Raw genomic sequence first — 22,314 nt, 5'->3', positions numbered from 1 at the left:
CTCGTGTGATGACGCCTTCGCACGCTAGACGCCAACGTTATTTGCGTATTTGATTCGCATCACACTCTACGGTGAGCGCAACACCCGAACTGCGTGAAGTAGTCTCGTTTTATCAAAAGTGTACACCCAAGCGACCAACAATATGGTACCGCAAAAGGGAGGCTACAGCTTTAAAAGCTTTCAAGAGGGATAAACAAGATGGAGCAGAACACTAGAAATAAACACAATCAATTATCGATTCCAGTAGGTTTAGTAATCCTGTAGTTTATTAACTTAGAACAGTAAAGACAAACATTGCAATACCAAGCCACCAATAGCAGGCCCGGACACGTGTCTGTGTGCATGGAAACTAGTTTGTTGAAAGACTTGCTATCTCTAGCCAAAGTCCGATTTCTTCACCAGGTTGCGTCACGTGGTCGAGGCGCTTGCTCCCCAGCTTCCTTATCGAGTGGAGCCATAATGAAACCGGGGAACCGGTAGCCCAGCACGCAATGATCGCTAGATAGGCTAGTTCACGCCCTTAACCACGATGCGGTGTTGAAAGAAAAAAAAAAGAAAATAAAAAAGAATGGGCTCAAAGCACACGTTGACGCTAATTAATACACCATGCTGCTGCCCTAATTATATTTCGCATATTAGCCGACCGTCGTTAAAGTTGTCGCGAAGCTAAACAAACCACTAGCCCGCGTCGTCGGAGGCAGACCGGCGGAGAAAGGCACGTTAACCTGGTCATATCAGGAAGTGGTGCTAAGTACGTAACCAAAATGACCCACATTAAAGGGTGACAGGTATCGTCTAATTTAAGGCATTCTGGGCAGGGAGTGGGCTGTAGAGACAAAAGAGTTTACCTTTGATGATTTATTTCGAAATCAAGAATTCCTGTAAACTAACTTCGTAAATATTTCAATTACATTTTAGTTTACAACTTGATTCACTTCTTCACATTCAAACAGCTTAATTTCAAATTAGTAAAATTTTAAATCTGCATCTGCAATTGTTAGTCAAATATCCCAATGAAATGAAATGAATAGATCATTCGAGTTACCATTAATATTGTACTGTATATGGTGTAGAGCCTACTTGAGAAACCTTTTAAATAAAATTTAATGAATAAATCATTTTTATTTTTTATGTTAGGTAAATTTCACAACCTTGTCGTCTTTATTCGTTCCTCCTTTCTTTTGCTCTTTGAAACTTTTATTATTATTTATTTATCTTACGCTACCGGAAAGTCTGACAAAACAAAAAACAATGTGCACTTCTTTTCCAGAAGTTCCCCCGTATTGCCGCGTAGTTCTATTCACAAAGCTTTTTTTTAACTAAAACTTTACAAACTGCTTTAAATTATCCTTTCTAATTTCATTTTCACGAAAAAATGACCACGGTTTAATGCTTATATCTTTCCTTCGTTCAGTGCCCAATGTTTCGAGCAATAACAACTATACCCACATTCATGCCCACAAAGTGCGCCAAAGTTGCTCCAAATTTTTCCAGATCTTATCTCGCTTCCGCAGTTGTCATTTTTCACTTATCAGGCACAAATAATCTTCAGCAACCAGCAGGAATGTGCAGCCCAACGTCCGATTCAACCATCGGCAATCCCGTCGTCGTATCTGTCGCGCACGGAATTTATGAATGACTATAAAGATTAAAACCTCAAACTGCGCTTAAAAGCGGTCTGCTTTTTTGTATAAATGCCTTTCCTTTTTGCTGGGGGGGGGCGGTAGAGCATAGCTGTGTAAGTGTGGTGGTGTCTGGGGATCGTTTGCCAAAAACGTAACCATGGACAAATAGATCGAATTCATTACACGTAGCTCTCTCCCCCGGTGCCAGGACGCTCGGCTCAACCGCAACGCACTGAACGATCCAGGGTGACAATCGGCCACAGTTGCGTTGGCCGTTAAAAATACACTCTAGCGCCACACGCTTCTCCTCCGCCGGCGACATTATTTGACCACCAGCAATGCACCGCCGCACGTCTTGCGCGCCGTGGAGTTGAAGTGACTGCACAGAGACAGGAGTAAACCATTAGAAACGAGCCCTGACGCACAACCGCGAAGCAAAGTCAACAGTCACACACAAAATACACCGTTCTTTGAGTGATCTTATCCACACCAATGTGTGTACTCTTTATGAGCGACACACACACACATATATAAGTGCGTCGAGGGATTCTATATCCTTGGTAAGCGAGAAAAAAAAAACATAAAAAACGAAACGGGAATAAGAAAGAAACCTCGCTGGGAACATATCAACGCACAAAGGGGGTCAGTTTGTGCGGAGAGTTGGTCCAAAATTAGAACTGCAATCCACGGCATGGTGCTTCCTCTCTCTCTCTCTCTTTTTTTGTTTTTCATCTAATGATTCAGCTCTCGAGCGCTTGGCTCACAATTTTCCCCTCTGTGATGTTTGTTTTTCATTTAACTTTTCCTTGCGCACTGTGCTGAGCCTGTGAATCTCCACACACTTCGACCATATTCTCGGTTTAGAATTGGTGGGATAGGTACAGTATCTACTAGCAAAAACAACAACAAAAACACACACACGCATAAGTTTTCCCTCGTGCTCGCACGGGTGTGTGCCGATCCGATTGGTGGGAGGGCTATTAATAGCCGGGCGGAGCGGATTTTTGCCGATTTTCCACTGTCACTTCAAACAACAATAATAAAACACACAGAGGCAGACACGGTGTACAAAACGGTTAAAGAAATAGCCCGGGATAGCAAGGCGGAGCTTGAAAGCCCCGCTTATTGAAGCATTAGCCGATCATTAGTTTGCTTTTGATGAATGAGTTGAGTGATGAGATTGTGCTAACGATTGTGTTAAGTTTCACATTGCATTGAACAGATAAAATGAATAATATTAGGTATAAAGATCTCTGTTCGTTACAGAATTTGAAATTAGGCACAAATAGTGAGCAAAATCGATTATTTTGCTCGAACAACCCCAACATACTCATACAATACTAAGGAAAAGCAATGGAGTCCGAGGATTGAATCGAGTCAGTGATCCGGGCAACATTCAAGACAGTGACCAGCTGTTGGCACAGAACTCTATTTACATGCACCTCGGAATGTATAGTCACGTCGGTTTGAGTAATTAGCAATGCAGGGATCAAACGAAATTAATAAGATTTCAGTTTTTTTTGTTACACTTAGGCAAAGATATTTGTATCTTTAAGATCAGAACTATGTAACCCCTGAACGTATAATATAACTTGTATTTTAATATTATCATCATTATGCAAGAATGACTACATACGATGGACTTTGTTCAGTCTTGCAAACTGTGTAACACAGCGTCTATCTAATCTTAATAAAAACCCAAAGGAATGGAATCATATTCATAAATCCGTTAACTGCGCTTAGGTAACAACAATTGACACATGTTTATGACTAACAAAGTGGACCTAATTATAACAATTCCAACAAACGATAATGAGCTTAACTTCGTAGGAGTATTGTTGGTCGTTATGTGAAGTACAAACTTCTAACTGCAACGAAAAAATAAACTACTTTTTGATAAAAACTTTTTTGTGAATACGGCTTTAGTTTTTAAATTCCTCAAGAATGCTTTTGCAAGCGAAACGCAACTGCGTCTTAAAATTGGCTTAATCGACCCCGTGTGCCATGTGTGCGACCACACCGGCTGCTACCTTTCTCGATCAATTCGAGCTCCAGTGCGATCGCTCCAGTCACCAGTTCGGAGGTGCTGGATGACGGTGTGCGAACCAAATTGGGCAACCAAGCCAGCAGATCAGGGCAGCTATAACGCTGAAGATGCCGATGATGAAAGCAGTATCGGCGATTGAACCTTGTCTAACCATTTCAACTCCAGCCGTCTTACGCCTTACGTTCAGGTGTGCCGCCGAACGACGATACAGTTTTGCTTCGTGCATACGTGATGGCCTTGTATTTGCATTCCCTGATCGTATCGAGCCGGAGGAGTGTGTGTGTGTGTGTGTGTAATGGAGTAGACCTCAAACGCCCACAGCGGCCCCACACTGCATCATACGGACTCGATGATCTCTTCGCTAGCCAATTTGTGCGTTGCCCGCAATGGTTATACAGCTTCATTGAGGTTCATTGAACAGGTGGAGGTGGATGAGTTCATTCTTGAGCAAAGTATCGAAAAAGTGTATACAATTTTTAAACGCGTATGAGCTGTATCATTCGTTTCATATGAAGTTGCGGAAAAGGTTGCTGAATAAGTATGTAAGACGAAGCCATGATAGGAAGTTTCAAGTATTCTTCCAATATAATTAAACGTCCAAAACGACTCCGATCCAACTATTGTTAGTACGATTACGACTACGGCAAAATGGGAACCACTAGTTCCACCTGGAGTCGGAGTCATCCAGAGTCGACCAGAGTCAACAGGAGTCAGAGTCATTTGGAGTCGTTCGGATTTAACTGGAGCCTTTCTGCCACTTCGTATACAGGCCTATGTTTGGAAGGCCGACTCCGATTGACTTTGATTCCAAACGACCCCGGGCGATTCCGGACGGGGTAAAGACGATTCCGAACGACTTCGGAAATGCTGGGCGGTCCTACATTCCGGTGACGGTTCCGAAATTATCAGAGTCAGATCGGAGTCGGCACCGAATTTTTGCCCATCTTTACCCATCACTACCACAATGTACCTCAGACGTTCTTCAGACCTGCCACACACCCATCCAAAGCGAACGGAGGCAGGGAACGATCAATGTGGTAAGCATAACTTAACTCATAAATTTGGCAGTCTTTTCCCATGGCGCGACCCATTAAAGCTAGCGCATAATAAATCCACCAGGAACGCTAAATTCCCGAACAATGTCCATATGGTGGAGGTGCATTTGTTCGTGCATCGTACGACTGCGCAGGACGGCCAGTATGTGCTGGAGCAAGCCAACAAAAGCGCACGCAACAGAAAGCACATGCTACATTGTACCAAACAAACCGTCCGCTGGCAAGAATGTTACAATATTCACCCACTGCCAGCCAGGCCCGATCTATTATGAGGCGTCCTTCAATGCGATAATGCTGCCGCCCGGACCAGGGACCGGAGACAGCCACTTGTGTGAGATGCCGACTATATATCCATAGTCTAGCTTCCAAACTCAAACTCCTTCAGTCTTTCATCGGTCGGCCAGCATCGTATTGCTTTGTGTGGCTTTCTTTTTCGGCCATCTTCCGGACCTTTCTTCTGTGTTTGACGATTTTGAATGTGTGTGTGTGTGTGAAGGCATGCATGCGTCTGATGGCCGGAGACGAAGGAGAGACTTTCGACACAAACGCCCGAAAACGGTGCTACTACTTGCAAGCGCGAAACGGTACAGATTCAGCCAGCTGGGGGAGCCAGCTGTTCAGAGGCTGGGACTGCTGGTGAATAGGTTTCATTATCGCTTTCGGAAATTGAATCATCAACAATGGTATCGAGTACGGTTGCATGGCCAGCAGCCACAATATATTGTGCAACTCGTACAATTTAACGCACTATGACGGAATGCAGCACGGATTTATGATAGCTGAGCGCGGCACTAAAGTTGTTGCCGACAGTGTATGGACATGATACGGAGGAGGAAGTGCGATAGGAAAAGTTCATAAATGTTTTGTCTAAAAATAGATTTATAATCTAACAGTAGCATCCAATGCAATAAACTGAAGAGTTTTTGCTTGTCAAATAAAACAAAATTCGGAAGAATTTGGCCTTCGTCTCGTCTCGGGATGCTGAATATAAAATACGTATTATTCAATCACATTTGTTATTTGAAGAACAAGTAAAAGACCTTCTTTGCACTAGGACTTTATCTTCATCGGTGTGGTGCAGTGGTATAACAACACACAATTAAAGCATTGATTATTCCCAAACGCAAGGGTTGCTGAGCAGATTGAACCATTCCGTACTTCCAAAGAACGATGTGACGCGCGCGCATGGGACACATAATAGTCACCGGCATGGGTTATATCACGTCACAGCCGTTTAAGCAGCCGAAGGAGCTGATCTATTTTCAGAAACCATGTCCCACACAGATCAGTTCGAAACGGGGAGTAGCCGGGCACACCGGGGCCGGGTCGAGTCAGCTCGAAAAGCTCCCGCTCGCTTCACGCACAGCTGCTTCAGTCGTACCGAGAGTGTGTTCACGGCACAAGTGTCCTGTGCGACACATGGGCAGTGTGACAGACAAACCGAACTACCCACACCGTTTTTTTGTTCCCCGGGACCGGCCGGCCACTGGGGACGACGCGGCCATTCGATCGAGGGTGTGCGAGACTGCCTGCCTTAAATTAGAAACAACCTAACGGCGCGCACATTCTGCCAAACCCATCGTCCCCTGTCCCCGGGGAAGTTGGTCTCGATTCGAAGCAGAAGATTGGGTTACTCCAAGGCCCCCAAGATCAGTTTGAGTGACCGTTGCGGAGCGCAGGAGACCATATACATGCGCTCCCCACATCCTGAAGATCAAAGTATGCACTGAGCGGGCCTGACTTACCTTTTCCTTGGCGCGGCCAGCATGTTTCTGGACGGATTTCGCCAGCAGCATTCCTTTATTTTCTGCCATCGTGCACTGTTGCTGTTTGCTGTCGCTTGCGGTTTCGAACGGATTTGGCACACGCGATACTTCTTTGCTAATTTTCGTACTTTGACCTCGCACACTCACGCACACTACAACTTCCGGTTACCGGATGTCGTTCGGTAAAACCTTTTTGGATGGTTTGCGGTTGAAAGAAAAGTGAAATATTATTTTTAGAAAAAATCTTCTTCTAAATTTTAATTGAACTATCACAAGAATTAAAGAAAAATAACTCAAAAGCGGTCTGTTCTAAAACACATTAAAAAAACAAGGAGCCTATCTGAAACTGTTTCGTCGGTTGTTTTAAGATAAAATAGGTTCACGGTCGTTTTTTATTTTAAGATTTATTCTACAAAATTAGTTTTCACAACACAGTGCCGCCAGTAAAATATTTTCATTCACATTTAAAGGCAGACAATTTTCACGACCAGCTTTCCACCAAAATCGGCCCAGTTTTCATCAACACACGGCAGCACTACCTGGAATGCACTTTTCCAAAAGGCGAAAATCTTGCACGCATGCACACGTTGTCAATATTCAATCGCAGTAACATTTGCCATTTCGTGCACCAACCACCAGCGCGAGGGAAATTCCAGATGCAGCTGTGTTTATTTATGTATCCGCCAGTTTTCGCTGCACTACTGCAGCTTACTGTCGACTGCGCACCAACACAGCTCCACTCACTAATACACACACTCCCGTGAAGGATAAGCCCATTTATCCAGGCGAAGCAACGATAGCCCCAAACACAATGCCCAAGAAGATACCCGCGCTGTGTAATTGCGTTGAATGTGGAGTGTTTTAATTCGCGAACTGGAATATTCCACTCCGATCGAGCACTGTCGGATGGCGTTGGAAAGTTTGTCACTGAAGCGATTGATGCGAGTTGTAATTTTTCCCCCCTGAAAAGGATCACTTTAATAATAGCACACTAACTAAAAACACCAGCGCACCGTTCTTCCTACGATTCGCACTACGCGAGAGAGAAAAGCAAAGTAAACAGAGAACGCGATTCAGCCAAACAGTCTGCTGTCACTGCTTGCCTCCCCGATCGATGCCATTGCGTCATTGTGGCAGCTGTCAGTATTGCTTATTTGCCCAGTTGACCCATAATCTATCCCATAGTTCAGTGGGTATTTATGTTTTTGTTGATCAAACGTTTTAGAAAACTATAAAATAAGAGAAATTTAGAAAAGAAAAGCTGTGTAGTCAAGCGAGCTCAGCTTCAAGCGATTTTCAGTCTTAATAATTGAAACATTTGTATTGTTATGAAGAAATTGTTTATAAAATAACCACAGAATACGAATCGCCTTCCACCGCTACCCGGTGAACAAAATTATCTCGCTAGATAAACGCAGCGTGCCTATTATTGTGACGAACAAAGCAGCCAACTGAATGTTTAAAATAACTTCCCAGACTATGTCGATACGATATCTATACAGAAGATTTAGGGCCCGGTCTATGAACATGTTGCGGCAACATTTATTCAATCGCAACATAACTAGATTTTCCTATTTATTTTAAAACTTTTCGATATTTAAAAAACTGTGCATACCCAAGCGCCACAGATTAAGCTTAAACGACTGGAAAATTGAATATCCATAGAAAAAAAAATGAAAGCTCCACAGCTTCATCGGTTTGATCAATAGATGGCGTATTACAACTCATCATTATATTGCTATCCTTTTCTTGCAATGTGTTTCGACAAGTTTCATTTTATCATGACCTATATAGCCTTATAACTTTCTGAGCAAAAATCTATATGAATGGTCGTGTGGTCAGATACGTGGGTATCAACACCAACGACCATTACTCAAATCTCACTTGCTTCAGTGCTGGTGGTTTCCGTAGGAGTTTAGTATTTAAACAATCGTATCGCCGTTCTAGTTCTAGCGATGCATAACTTCAATGCGAAACCGTACAACAGTACAGAGGAAATGAGAAAGCTCTCCTCCAAGCGATGAAGCTCAACTGGTTGGGGTATCCCACCAACAGAGAGCGCCGCCAGCTTTTTTGCTATTTTTAGAATGCATGAGTCGTTTGCCGTCTGCTAAACGAAGTCTTTCTATATTCCGTTTAGGTAGAGAACTTGAGTCGTTTAGAAGCCGTTTAATGGTCGTTGAGTGGATTTGTGGCACTTGGGTACATTCGCTGACAAGAATGTTTTTTTAAATAATTTGAAATCATTTTGCTTCCATTTTGGTATGCATACGCGTCTTGTAAAAAATCTTACAATTTTTTTCAATAGGCCATGCGATTTTTGTTACCTTGTCAAAAACCGGGCTTTCGATAGAGCTCTTCCAAGCGCCACAGGTTAACCTTAAACGACTGGAATAAAATATCCACAGAAAAAAAAATGAAAGCTCCATAGCTTCCACTGGTTTGCTCAATAGATGGCGTATTACAACTCATTATTATTATATTGCTGTCCTTTATCTAATTATGACCTATATAGTCTTCTAACTTCCCGAGTAAAAATCTATATGAATGGTCGTATGGTCAGACACATGGGTATTAACACCATCGACCATTATTCAAACCATTATTCCATTATTCATTATACTTGCTTCTGTACAAATGGTGCACATTGGAGTTTAGTATTTAAACAATCGTATCGCCGTTCTAGCATCTAGCGATGCATAACTTCAATGCGAAACCATACAACAGTACAGAGGAAGGCTCTCATCCAAGCGAGGAATCTGCACTGGTTGAGTATCCCACTTTTGCTATTTTTAGAATGCATGAGTCGTTCAACGTCTGCTAAACGAAGTCTTTCTATTTTCGGTTTAGGTAGAGAGCTTGAGTCGTTTAGAACCCGTTTAGTGGTCGTTTAGTGGATTTGTGGCACTTGGGATTTTACACCAAACGAATGTGATAGTTCGCACGTTCGACGAACGTAGCTAATTTCGGCTGTAGTTAAGGATCATAAATGAAATGATGATACGAATTATTAGAGGATCGATGATACAAATGATTTGATGTAACAACTGGAGAGCACATATGACTCCAGATAGTAGAAGTCTCATCAAGAGAAAGTAAGCCTCTGACCTATGTTTTCTCATCCTTTCTCAAACCTATGTTTTAAAGTCATAGACTCAAACCTATGTTTTATCATCCTTTCTCGCTTAACGGAACAAGAAGAAATGATCAGATGGTACAGATGAGATGTAACGCATTGTAACGCTTCTTTTTTCGGTCGGCCGATTTTTTCAGCCTACTCGGTAGCGCAGCGGAATCCTAGCGAAATTGGTGTTAGTACTTCTTCACATCCATTTTTTCGTTACGGTGGTTTTCGGTGTGTCTGGCAGCGGCATCAGACTCCATATAATTACAGTGGAACGCCGCTTATCCGGGCTTATCGGAACTCGTCCTCGCCCTGATACGTGAATAACACGAATAATAGATCCAAGTATATTTTGTATCACTAATTCTGCCAGTACACCTCCATATAATTTCTTATTCGACAGCTTCCAGAGCACAACCTCAGGTGGCATATTGGCTAAAATAAAGCATAAAAGAAAAAAAAATCTTGATTTTTGTATAATTTAACATACCAAAAATTTCTTAAATTTTCTTAAAAAAAAAAAAGGAATAGGTGTTTGTTTCAATAGTTACTCACGTTGCGAATAAAATAACAAATCCCTTTCCACTCATTCATTAATGAATAACTATGCGAACTCCGCTAAAAATTAAATAGTCCCGTTGGTTAAGGGATAAATATATAAATTAAAAAACCACTTTTTGATTCACATGAACATTGCCGCGCATTATTGCAGCATCGTTTAACTTGAAATTTAACAGTCAATTGCGTCATTCTTCATTTAAATCTTCTTTCCATCGAAATAAATTTCCTCGGTGAGTTGATTTTTCTTTTGATGATTTATTTAAACAAATATTACTTTCTTAGCAATTATAAATGTTGTTCCACGTTTCGCGATCATACCGCGAATTGTCATTTCCCTTCGCATCACACACACCGGGTCCAAATACAATATGCTGTGTTTATTTCACCAATGGAAATGAGCCAGCAGGCAGAAAGATTGTAATGTTGTGTTATTATTCCAATCCCTGATCGGATTTGTGTTTTATCTTCTTCATCTTCTTCATTTAAATCATGCTTCACACACGCACACAACTTCACGCTTCACCCTTCTTCGCAGCAGCAAACGCTATTGTGTTGTTTTTACATGATTATTGGTTTGCTTTCGATTTTGTCTCGTCTCTGCGTTTTTTTTTTGCATGGCACCTCGGGGAGGTACCGATGTAACCTTATATCCGTATATAATGTTGTTCCGTCCATCATCCATTGTATTTAAGGGCACGTTTTATTTCGTCTCATGATACACACACACATCCATGCAATTTGCACTTGCACGTAGTAATATATTGCTTGCCCCCTTTTTTCTCAACTGTCCCTTAATTCGATATTTTGTTTTTGCGTTCAGTTTTGATTTGATAAATCTCCTTCTCCTCCCTTTTGGAGGGTGAGAGAGCTTTGGCTCGGGAAGGTGTAGACCAAATCCCGGTTCCACTTACTGCATATAATTCCACGTGTTTGGTCAACTTGTTATTCGAATCGTTCTCTTCAGCTTTCTACAATCTTTAACAAATGCTTAATACAAGAATCTGCTTCAAGTGTGGCTGTTGAACATTTTGTAATTTACTTATATGCGCGCATCAGTGCAAAAATAAGAGCCATTTGTTTTAACATTTGTGTACTATTATTATTTAATTACAAAAACTGGAAAAGATAAGTTATACCGGTAAAAGAGTAACTGAAAAGTTGAATGAATGCATTCTTTTAAAAAGGAAAAAAAACAATACAGCCGTTTAAACCATTCCTTTACACCCCAAACCACCCTTCTCACACTTACAACACTCTCAACTGAAGATAAATGTTTCTATGCGATTCTTTAAAATCCCACTTAAAAAGGCTACATTATTTTAGGTGCTAAGGAAAGACAACAGTTATATTGAAAAAAACATACGTCTAGCCGGCCGGATCTATATCCAAATTAAAAACCATCCCAGAAACTGAAACTAGAATTCATTTTGTACATCTCTGACAAGTTTAGTAGCAGTGAATGACGTTAAACAATGAGGAAGATGGTATCGCGCTTTACTGTTTGTTGCAGCGGAGTGGTTTCGTTACACTGTTTTAAAACCAAACCGAAGCGTTACAAAAACGTAACAATATGCGCAAGTGTGCGGGTATGTGTGAGTGTGCATTTGTTGTTTGATTGTTGTGTGGGAATTACAATTTAGCTTTTGTTTATCTTCATCCAGGGAAACTAAGAACGCTTTTGCCTGAGATAATTATACTGTTTTGTTTACACAACACAAGAAACTGTATGTATGTTCAACAAACATTCGCTCTTTCTCGTATTACTTATATGCATAATATTAAACAAACAAAAAAACATACATTGCAAATTAAAAGTAACACTACATTGGGTTTCATATCAGGTCGTCGATTACATTTATTTTGTATGGTCTCTTTCATCTTGGCCTTGTTTTTCCTTGCTACCACTTGTCCTTCTTCCCCCTTTACGATTACTCTTCTCTCTTCCCCCTCGTTACACACCACTTGCTATACACGATCCGGATCCGATCCGGATCGTCTACGCTAGAAAACTTGTTAACACGCAAACTGTACGAAGTTGAAACCACTGACTGCGCATTTTGGGAAGAATCTTGACGGAAGAGTCTTGGTGGTTGTCGTGGTGGTGGTGGTTGTGGTGTGGTGGTAATGGTGATGGTGTATAACCACCGACGATAAAATGATGAGAGCTAAAGCGCACGGCCACATCTTAGGCAACACTATTCAAAAGGTGTCACACATTTTGGTCGTACTTGCTTATAGAACCGCACACCGCACAAGGAAATTTTATGAAACTCAACAATTACCTTACATTCCGACCGATTCTTCCCTACCGCCGCTTCTACTACCTATCCTCCCCTCCTTTGCTGCCCCGTCGAAGTGATTTTGTTAATTTAAAAGAACGTACAAATATCACTTGCCGCAAGCTACTTTCACATTGCTCTATTCCCTGAAACACAACAAAATATGCTTACACAGTTAAAAAGTTATTAAAATAAATCAAAACAAAAGTTCGATTATCATTTGAAGTATGTATATACTCTTAGTTTTCTTAACTGACCGGAAATGCTGTACGCGGGGGAGGCCTATCATTTCATCTCGTCATACCCCATACGTCTTTGATTTATTTTCTTCACAATTCTGCGCTGTGGGTCCAAACACATACACGCAATCCCCGCGCCGTATGTGTGGGTGTGTCTTTTGCTGAATCTATTTTGTTTTAAAGTTTTTTCTTCTTCTGTGTTTTACAATCTTTTGGTTCAAAAATTCCTTACTTACACTGTTTGTTTTGGGGTTTAAAAGTATTCGGAGCGTGTATGGTGTGTGTGTGTGTTGGCGTCTATTGTGGGGAAATGTTCGCTCTTCTTCTATATGTATATATTGTTGCGGATTTTATCAATCTATGATAGCTAGCTGCTGTTACACATTTTCTTTTGATGGTAAAAAAAGAAGATAAAACTTTGTAGTTACATATCCATTACACTACTGCGCGAACGACAGTAGCGGAGTGATGACGAATTGCATGAATTGTTGTTGGTTGGGGGATAAACGTTTGCTTTGCGTGTGGAAGGGCAACGAATGACACGCCGTCGAGCGAAAGAGCCTCCAGCGCGTTGTCGTTACACCTCCACACATTTGTATTAGGTTTTGTGTATGACTTGGAAGCGTTTAGCGTGCCGCTTAACCGTCGCTGTCCGTGCCTTGGAACTTTCTCTTCTTGCCCCTTGCTTCCGGTTCACCTTCTAAAACACATAAATTACATACATTAGCAGCCTGCTTCCGACAACGCGAGTGTTCATTCTAGTGATGGGAAAAATGAAGCTTTGGTCGGAATCGATTCCGACTACCTCCGAATCTTGGTACGTCTGGAATCCGTTTTCAAGATCGGCGAATTGGAATCGGATCGGAAATCTGAATCGGCTCAGGAATCGGTTCCATAATCGGTTTCGGAATAGGAATCGACCCCGCAATCAGAATTAGCTCCGGAATCACATTCGATTTCGATATCTCCATGAGCATAAGCGTTTGGGTCCTACGCAGCTACGATTGTATCGATTGCCGCCAAAAACCCAAATTTACTTGTAAACGATCCATTCTCAATGGAGATTCCGGGACTGAATTCGTTTCTAAAACTCCTGATTTCAATTTTAGAACTGACTCTGATACTGAGCCAATTTTGATTCCGATTCCGGAGCTGATTTCGGTTCCAATTTCGATTCCGGAGACGATTCTGTCTCCAAAGTCGATTCTGGAATCGGAAACGGCTCCGGAATCGGCTCCGAAATAGATTCCGAACGAACATCCAAGCTCCCACCACTAGTTCATTCGCAAAGGAATTGGTACCAATTCTAACTTACCTTTCGCAACATCTTCTGTGGTTGACGATGTGGCGGCTGCCGCTTCTGTTGCTGTAGATTTTGATTCGTCTGCTTCCGCCGCCGCTGCAGCGGTCGACGATGCTGCAGCCTCCGACCCATCGGCATCATCTTCACCATCTTCCTCTTCTTCGCCTTCTTCATCCTCCCCCTCGCCATCGCTGTCTCCACCATCTTCACCCTCATTCTCGCCACCACCACCACCGCCGCCGCCACCTTCTTCATCCTCTTCCTCCTCACTGTCAAACTCTTCGTCGGCGTTGTTGTAGTCACTCTCGACGCTCTTCCAATCCTCCTGATCCTCCTCCAGGTTGTCGTTGTACAGGTAGGCTAGCGAAACTTCTTCCTCATCCGATTCTTCGCATGAGTCCTCCGGTTCCTCCTCTTCTGTGGTCGCGCCCATAGAATGAAAGTGAAGCGATAAAAACGAATTGTAATACATTACAATTAATTCTGGTCTGCCCGGGCAGGACGATCATCTGCTGCCACCGCCAAGATGGTGGCATCCGATGGAGCCGTAGCTCCGTTCTCCATTTGTGGTAGTGCTTCAACACTTGCATTACTATCTCCAGTTGCACCCAAGGAGCAACACTCATCTTTTTCCTCCTCGACTGCCATATCCTCCACCTTCTGCTCCTCATTTTCCTCCTCCTCATCATCAACTAGTTCTTCTGGTTCGTCTAGCAATTGATTCTCCCCCCGGTAGGATATCTGATTGATGAATGCCAACAAGGAGGTAAACATTAGCAAGACGGACACAAACGATGCCATCTTTTGACGACCCTGTTCCACGTCATTGGCACGCGCAAGGGCCTGTTTGTGTTGAATCTCTTCGTACAGTAGATCCAGATCGTCCTTGGTCGATTCTTGCCCAGTTTGAGAGGAGCAGCCGTCATCAGAATGGGACTTGGTGCGCCCAAGATGTCCCTCCAGCACATCGGAGCCGATCTCATTCGCAGACTTCGAGTCCGATTCGTTCTTCGTTCTTTTTTGGCGTACCCTCGCCTCAAGCTGCTCCAGCTCGTCCAGATCAATTTCGATACCATTGATAGAGAACTGGGAAGGTTGCGGTAGGTTACCGTCATCATCATCATCATCAACTCCTCCTGTAAACAGGATGGGGGGTGTCGCCATAGTGTTTTGCATTGAATCTTTAACGGCCGTTTGAGTATAAGCATGTTCGGTGGAGTATCTCATTTAAATTGTCCCCTTCTAGCGTACTTATCGAAAAAAAAACATGACCGATCAACGCATATTCCGAGTAAACAAGTTTGGCGACAACAAAGCAGTCTTATTCAGTCCAAAGTAGCGTAACTGGTCAACAAAATCTTCTATCGTTTCTATTTAGTTACAGTAGCAAGGGGTAGAACATGAAACTATCCACAAATGAATGCTTTTCGCCTATCAGTATACCTACCAGCCATGTCTTCCTCATCGGATGGTGCTTCCACATACTCTTTGTCGAATCTGCAAGCATAAAGATAAACGAAACATACTTTATTGTTGTCCAAAACTCTATTTCTAGCTCGCTATAATGCTACCTACCCATCCAGATAGTTGAGCGATGGAATCAGTTGAAACAATTTCTCACGATAGTTTTCAATCAGTGTCACCTGATTGTTGAACAGATCCAGCACTTCCAGGTTCTCCAAATCTTTCAGCGGCTGAAGCTCATCGAAGTCCTTAATCCGGTTGCCGGACAGGTTCAGATGTGTAAGTTTCGGGCTACCGGTAAGGTGGTTCAGCCCGTTCGATATTCTGTTGTCCGAGAGTTCCAGCTTGCGGAGGTTGGACAGCTTGGGGAAATTTTTCAGCGAAACCAGCCCGACGTTGATGAGGCTGAGCGTTTCGAGTGCTGTGAAGCTGTCTGTGAGCCCATCGATGTACGTGCTCCGACAGTTGTCCAGAATGAGCTCTGTGATCTGGAAGGAGGCAGTAATAAAGTATAAGGGTAAATGAATATGAAATGCACTAGCTATATATATGTTAAAGAAAACTAAATTTAACATTTCAACAAATATTTCATAAAAAAATATAATTTAACTGTCCCCACTTACTGGACTAATAAATGTTACAGTTTAACCCTATCTGGTGGACAATGAAAAACAACACGTTGCCGGGACGTGGAAGCGGTGTTTTAAGTTTTCCTTGAGCAGAAAAGGATAATTTTGATCATTCTGAGCAGGTTTAGTGGAGACTTCATTAATTTGAATATGGTTCATGTGTGTCATTATATTAAATATATTAATAAGTTACATTGATATATTTCATTATCTTATATTAAGCTTGTTTGTTTATTCGTGAAGAATCTGCCTTACTTGTCCTAATTAAATTTGATCATTTTAAACACGGACAACCCCTTTTGGTAATCAGCGCGACATTGAAAATCATGTGCGCCAAACTAACGCTTGGTGGTGTGCGTGATTTGTTGTGAAAAAACAGTTGCGCACACACCATCAAAGATTCGCCGGGCGGACGAAAAACACCTCTACATATGCACCACCATGTAAACTGTGTGTGTTTGTGTCAACTTCTACTCGCTAGTATTGGTGGGTGCGGTGAGAGAGTGTGTGATCGATTTTCAACAAGTCCGTTATTTCCATCGAGATTATTTGCGCTTTGTGGCAAATAGTATTCAAACCGTTTTTGATGCAAATTATCCGCGGCATCCCGTGAATGTTTATTCATGCCTTATTATGAACTTAGAAACAATGCACAACCATCGTAGCTTTAAATCGGATAGCTTTCTACTTGTAAGAGAATGCAATTGACCCATTAAGGACTGAAATCGATGAAACCCATATGTGACTCGATGAACAAAAAACAACAAAATAACTAGAAAAGAAGCTACACTTATTGGACATTACTTATGCAGAGTTTGAAGCAAAATTATCGAAAAAAGGTACCGGACGGTGGCGAATCAACTAATTTTCCTTCAATTCATTGTGGCTTAGAGAAGGAAGTTTGTTTTTTTCCATAGAAAACGGCCGTGTAGTTAACTTTTGAATGTGTGCGAAAGTACGCGTAGCGCGCACACGCCTTCGTCGATTGTGTACTTCAAACGAGTCGCTCACTCAGCGCACGCACACCACCAAAGCAATACGGCGAACGGCTCACTCCACTCATTGCCGCCGTTGAGTGGGACAAAGAGAGTGAACGCACACACGACAGTCGCGCAGCAAGCGTTCACATGAGCAGGCAGAGGCAGCCATTGCCACTGAACGGTTTTCATATGCAGGTGAAAAGCAGTCTCGGGCCAGAGCAGTGCATATTCCCCAAAACCAAAGTGTGCCATTTTCCGGGTCAGGGGTCCAAAATTCGCCCACCAAACTAGTGCCACTATCCTGGGACGTAGCTTAGGTATCGAGTGATGCAACGTTGGGCGGAGTGCAGTAATCACACGCAGCGCCATTTGACCGCAAAACTTGTGGCCTCACGCAAACGGGGCTCGGTGGTGCAAATTCCAAGATGGCGGCCTGCTCGCTCCATTTGCTCGCTCGCACGCTGGGAACCCATCGTCACCGAAATCGCCACCGCCGATCATCATCATCATCATCATCACCCTTCGCGGACCACTCAGCGCGCGCCCGAGGACCGCTCACCAATACCGATACACCAGTCCGAGAGCGATTTCAGCTCCGCTGTGGCATGGTGTGTGCGTGCGGTGTAATGTGTGTTTGTGTGAGTGCGCGCGCTTGTGTGATGTGTGAGCATTTGTTGATTGATGGTGTGTGCGTTCGGTGATGGTGGTTGTGTGTGCGTGTGTGTTGCGTGTGTGGGAGTGTGTGCAACTGAAGAGCATTTTATTTGGAAAGTGCGTAGATAGTTTCGAACCTGATCTCTGCCATTTTCGCGCGTGGCCAATAATGGGAAATTACCATAATTAACAGAAGAAAGGATGTGATGAATAGCCAATACTCAAGGATTCATCAAGTCGAAGAAAATGTCTTATCAATTATGCTCCTGCCCCCGCACTATCCACACAGTAGTTTTTTTTTAAGTAAACATTCTTATACACTGGCAAGCCACTGCATGCAAAGGTGTGAACCTCTGTTTGCTCCATTTGTATATGTGTGTTACTTACGCACACATTCATTTGGCTGATCTTCCCAACACACTTTCCACACACAGCGCACACTACTGCTGCTCTCTCGCAGAAAAGGCGCGCGCCACTTCATGTGGTAAGGAGCGTTGTTAGTGTGCGTGCGTATATGTATGCAAAGATTTGACGACGGGTCGCCAAAAAAAAGGAAAAAAACACGCTCGACTCGGTTCGTCGAATGTCGATCAAAGAGTTACGATTACGAAACGTCGTAATAGCGTGAAAACTGAACACAGATGAGCAGGGGAGAACAAAAAAAAACAACACCACCAGCGCTCGGGCGACAAATTTTCATAACTTTCCATGCCACAAACATGTACCACCCCGCCATATTAATTTGTTCGCTAGGGATTTTAAAGCGGATAAATAGAGGTTAATTTAGCTAAAAGAGAAGAGAGTGCGCGAATGCAAATAGTAAATCTAATGAAGCAACACACCAAAACAAGTATGTGTACACCGATTGTGGTGGGAAGACTGGAGAGGGAAAAGGGTTCTTTTTTTCGTTGCTTCCCATAATTGGCGCTTATTGAGGCGGCAATATGGCGGAAGCCGGAAGGCACAAAAACCCGTTGGAAAGCAGCAGCTAATCGAACTGAAATATGTGTTTCTACTGTTCTTTTCTTTTTTTTAGGTTAACCTAACACGCGCACACTGGAAATCTAGATATTTGAGAAGAGAATTAAATAATGATAACCGTTCACAATGAACACGGAGAAGCTACCTAATGATACAGGGAGAAATGACCTCTAAAACTCGAATTTTTAAATCTCGTTTCCGGCTGGACTGGGCAGATGAAAACACATCTTTGAATGAACCAAATGAGCGCAATTAGCAGTTGAGGTTGAGACACAATTGTGTGTCATAGTGAAGTTAATTAATCAGAAAATTGTAACAAAGCGAAAAAAGGGATGTGTTAGATACAGAAGCGCCTAAAATGCAGCTCTGTTTCGTTAGGTTTTCCTAAACACGAATGAAGTCTACTTCCTCCCGTGTACTATAAGGCGTACATGACAGTTTTTTTAACAACTGAGTAGAAATGTTCTTAAGAAATGTGAAGCATAACTAGTAGTGTTAAGGATACACTTACCTCATCATCCGATCGACCTCTTTTTTCCAACAAAATACGCTTTTCCATGATGATATTCGGTGATGATGGTGTTGAGTATTTCACTTAGAGATAAGTCACTCCACGCAGTGCTCCTCCAGGTCCTTCGAAAACTCTTTGTTGTGTCACTGGATTACTTTTGTCTTTAGGCACGAATTTTATATATTGATTTCCTGCAAGTGGTACAAAAAAGCACACTATTAATACATTTGTATTCACGTTGACACAATAAGTCTAATTAAAGCGAGCTTTCTTGAAAGGTATCTTGGAAGTTTTAAGATGATTGTTACTTTAAATGCAAAACACGATTGCGACATTGGCACATACGGTGCCCTTAATTGAGCTTGTGTACATGAATAGGTTAAGATTTGGAAAACATTATGCACACATTCGCGTTGAAACAATGCTCATACGGCTGGTGCCGTGGATTGGAGTGAATTAAAAGAATTTAATCAATTATAATTGATCCTTTACTTCACCATCCCCGGCCTGTCGACACACTCCAGCACAAAACTAGGTGGTCTGACTGACCACCCCCTCCCGCCTAACAATATCTATCACGGAACGGAAAGCCTAAGACACATGCAAAATGAGTTCACAATGTGTAATCGCACTGCTAGTTTTTATCGAAAATCGGGGAAAACTAATTCAAATAATCCAAAGTCAATCACACTTCTTCGCCACCTTGTTTACCAAGATAGTGTGGAAAACGCGTTCGCGTACTGTACACCTCGTCGCCTTCAGCGCGCGCTCTTCCGACACACAACACACGCCAGCGGGTTTGGTGTCAATTTTTCGGACCAAGAAAATGTCCCCCCCACACACACACACACTGCGCCACGCCGAAACCCGAAAGGGAAAATCTTATCGTTGCCGACCGTCGCGCGATATGCACTCTCACACTTGTGTGTGCACTTTTCACTGTTACAATTTGCGACTGGCCCACACGTTTGCCTGCTCTTTGCTGGTGTGTTTCTATGAGCACGGCACTGCCTGCCCTGTCGATGGATGACACATCGATGCCCTGTGTGTGCTGCTGCTGCTGTCTCTGCTTTGTGTCTCTACACACCTTGTGTGGCTCTCCGGTGGCCATGTGTGTATATATATTCGCAGCGCACACACATGCGAACCCGTTCCGTGTAACGACATGTCCGTATGCACACACCGCACACACACCACAGAGAGAGACACACACATTAGCCCATCTGTCCGATACACACCGATGTGAGTGTGGTGGTCGTCGTCGTAGCGGGTGAGAAGGAAAAAATAGCCTTTCGCTACTGGATGAAGCGGGGGAGAAGGAGGGGAAGACGAGACGGTTTGCACCTCGCGACGGTGTGTGCTAATGTTTTTGTGAGTTTTTCTGCGCCGAAAAAATAACAATCAAGACAGGCAAAATTCAACAATGCAAGCAGAGGGTTGCCACGGATTATTGGCTTCCTGACCGGATATCCCCCTTCCTACACACACACATACACACGTACACAATCTCTGCTGGATGTACACAAGACCCTATTTCCTTCCGGGGAGATGCATTGCGGGGGTAAGAAATAGAGCAGGCGAATCGAAGGTGATGGCGCGAGGAGACAGAGAGGAGGTCGTTCCTTTATGAGGTTATGATAGTCTCCTCCGTACAGTTTTTAACCTTCATCGCCCTACCACCTGTGCCAGTCCCATTATTTGCACTGAACTGGGATTTATTAAAACGGTGAATGTGACGAAAAGAAGAAGAAAAAACCACGACTTTGGCTGACTGCGAATAAACGACCTTCTCGACGATGTGGTTTCCAATGTGGTCAACTTGTTATCACACACATACGAGTCCGGGTCCCCGATTATGGCACTGCGAGGGACACCCACCTTTCAGCATGAATAAAGCCATGCACAGACAAAAAGAGACTACATAAAGGAGGACGCGGGGCTGCTGACCGGAGGCCTTAACTAAACTGGCAAATCTTGCGTGTGATAAATATTGGTGCATCGATTGCACCCACCATGCGAGAGTTGTACGCACCCCACACTACTACCACACACATACACACATACATACACACACACACGATCATCACTCATGGCATAGGAAAAATCGAGCAAAAAAAAAAGAGTAGGCAATGGTTAGGAGGCGCACAATTCCGAACTTGAACACACAAAAATGGTGCGGGGGGCAAGGACAAGCAGCCCTTCCATTGCTTCCTTTTTCGGCTTGCAACGGCTTGCTGTGATCGGTTCGCGGAAAATTAATTCACCATATCCTCCTCACCCCCCTCACCGCTTAGGGCCGAAGAAAGGGGTTCACTTTTCCCGTGTGTCTCTCTGTAGACGGCGTCTTTCGCGGTTTCGATTCGTCACGTAAACGTGTGATGATACTGCACACCACCGTATGCGGGGTGCACGGTGGCCGCAATCTACATCTACACGCCCGTTCTTGGCGGTGCACGGGTAACGTAAGCAACAGACCGATCACGCACGCACGCACTGTACTTCCGTCGAACGCTTTGGGGGTCGGCACTGGGAAGGGGGAGGAAATGGAAAATAACGTTTCCTTTCTGTTCTGGCACACACTTTGGTCCCCTCTCGGTGTTTCCACACGTTTTGCTAAGGCACGAACAATTTTGCGGACAATCGCATATGCACTGTGCCTGGCGTTAACTACATTTACCACTTACTACTGGATGCTCCGACACCGGAGTAAATACGCAAAAATCACTTGCTGGTTCGGAAAAAAACGCGTTAGATTAATTTTTTCTATCACCAAACACGTCGTACCTTTTTCGCTACAGGGCTAAATGCTTGCTTCTCTTGCTGCTGGCGCTGCTTCTGTACCTCATCTGCTTTTGTGGAAGGCACTCGCTCGTTTCTCACCGCCTGACAGTGTGCGTTGTGCAGTCACATGTACACATACACGCTCATACTCACACACCGTCAGCATGAGCGCGATACGCGCGTTCGACAGCACCACAAAGTTATGTGCGTGTGTGCGTGTATGTGTGGTTGTGTTTGTGGCTGTAATACACTGTAATCGTGTTGGTGTTTTTCAAGTTTCACTCACCGCGGCACACGCACACTGCGGTAGCGCGT

At 43.4% G+C, this 22,314-nt stretch overlaps 2 protein-coding genes and 1 long non-coding RNA gene across 21 annotated transcripts in view; 1 reads left to right on the top strand and 2 right to left on the bottom strand.

Moving 5' to 3' along the window:
• The window catches only part of LOC120893182 (myc box-dependent-interacting protein 1), a 36,284-nt gene extending 28,666 nt beyond the window's left edge, over nt 1-7,618 (bottom strand). For 2 of the 7 annotated variants that reach the window (XM_040294911.1, XM_040294912.1), the window contains exons 1-2: nt 7,490-7,612; nt 6,473-6,682 (exon numbers count right to left, since the gene is read on the bottom strand). In XM_040294911.1, coding sequence (XP_040150845.1) covers nt 6,473-6,541 — 69 coding nt within the window. In that variant the 5' untranslated portion in view covers nt 6,542-6,682; nt 7,490-7,612. Of the gene's footprint in view, nt 1-6,472; nt 6,683-7,489 lie in introns of all 7 variants that reach the window. The other 5 variants (XM_040294909.1, XM_040294910.1, XM_040294908.1 and 2 more) reach the window with 5 other exon arrangements.
• Nucleotides 7,619-11,986: 4,368 nt separating this feature from the next.
• LOC120908889 (acidic leucine-rich nuclear phosphoprotein 32 family member A) lies at nt 11,987-22,220 on the bottom strand. Of its 13 annotated transcripts, none has more exons than XM_040320377.1 (6): nt 22,003-22,165; nt 19,219-19,409; nt 15,575-15,951; nt 15,447-15,496; nt 14,012-14,428; nt 11,987-13,396 (listed from the first exon to the last, which is right to left on the bottom strand). In XM_040320377.1, exons 2-6 carry the CDS (start codon nt 19,264-19,266, stop codon nt 13,335-13,337), a joined length of 954 nt encoding a protein of 317 aa, XP_040176311.1. In that variant the 5' UTR covers nt 19,267-19,409; nt 22,003-22,165; the 3' UTR covers nt 11,987-13,334. The 13 variants fall into 13 exon arrangements, with proteins under 13 accessions (XP_040176311.1, XP_040176312.1, XP_040176299.1 ...); XM_040320378.1 differs by having other exon boundaries at nt 14,012-14,416; nt 22,003-22,141; XM_040320365.1 differs by lacking the exons at nt 11,987-13,396; nt 14,012-14,428 and adding an exon at nt 14,438-15,135 and having other exon boundaries at nt 22,003-22,220.
• Nucleotides 17,149-19,225, top strand: LOC120908891. Its single transcript, XR_005741191.1, has 2 exons — nt 17,149-17,267; nt 18,763-19,225. It is a non-coding gene; the product is annotated as an uncharacterized LOC120908891 (long non-coding RNA).
• Nucleotides 22,221-22,314: the final 94 nt, after the last annotated feature.

Source organism: Anopheles arabiensis, chromosome 2, assembly GCF_016920715.1.
Source record: "Anopheles arabiensis isolate DONGOLA chromosome 2, AaraD3, whole genome shotgun sequence".
Taxonomy (NCBI): domain Eukaryota; kingdom Metazoa; phylum Arthropoda; class Insecta; order Diptera; family Culicidae; genus Anopheles; species Anopheles arabiensis.
This window is presented reverse-complemented; position numbering and strand designations above follow the sequence as displayed.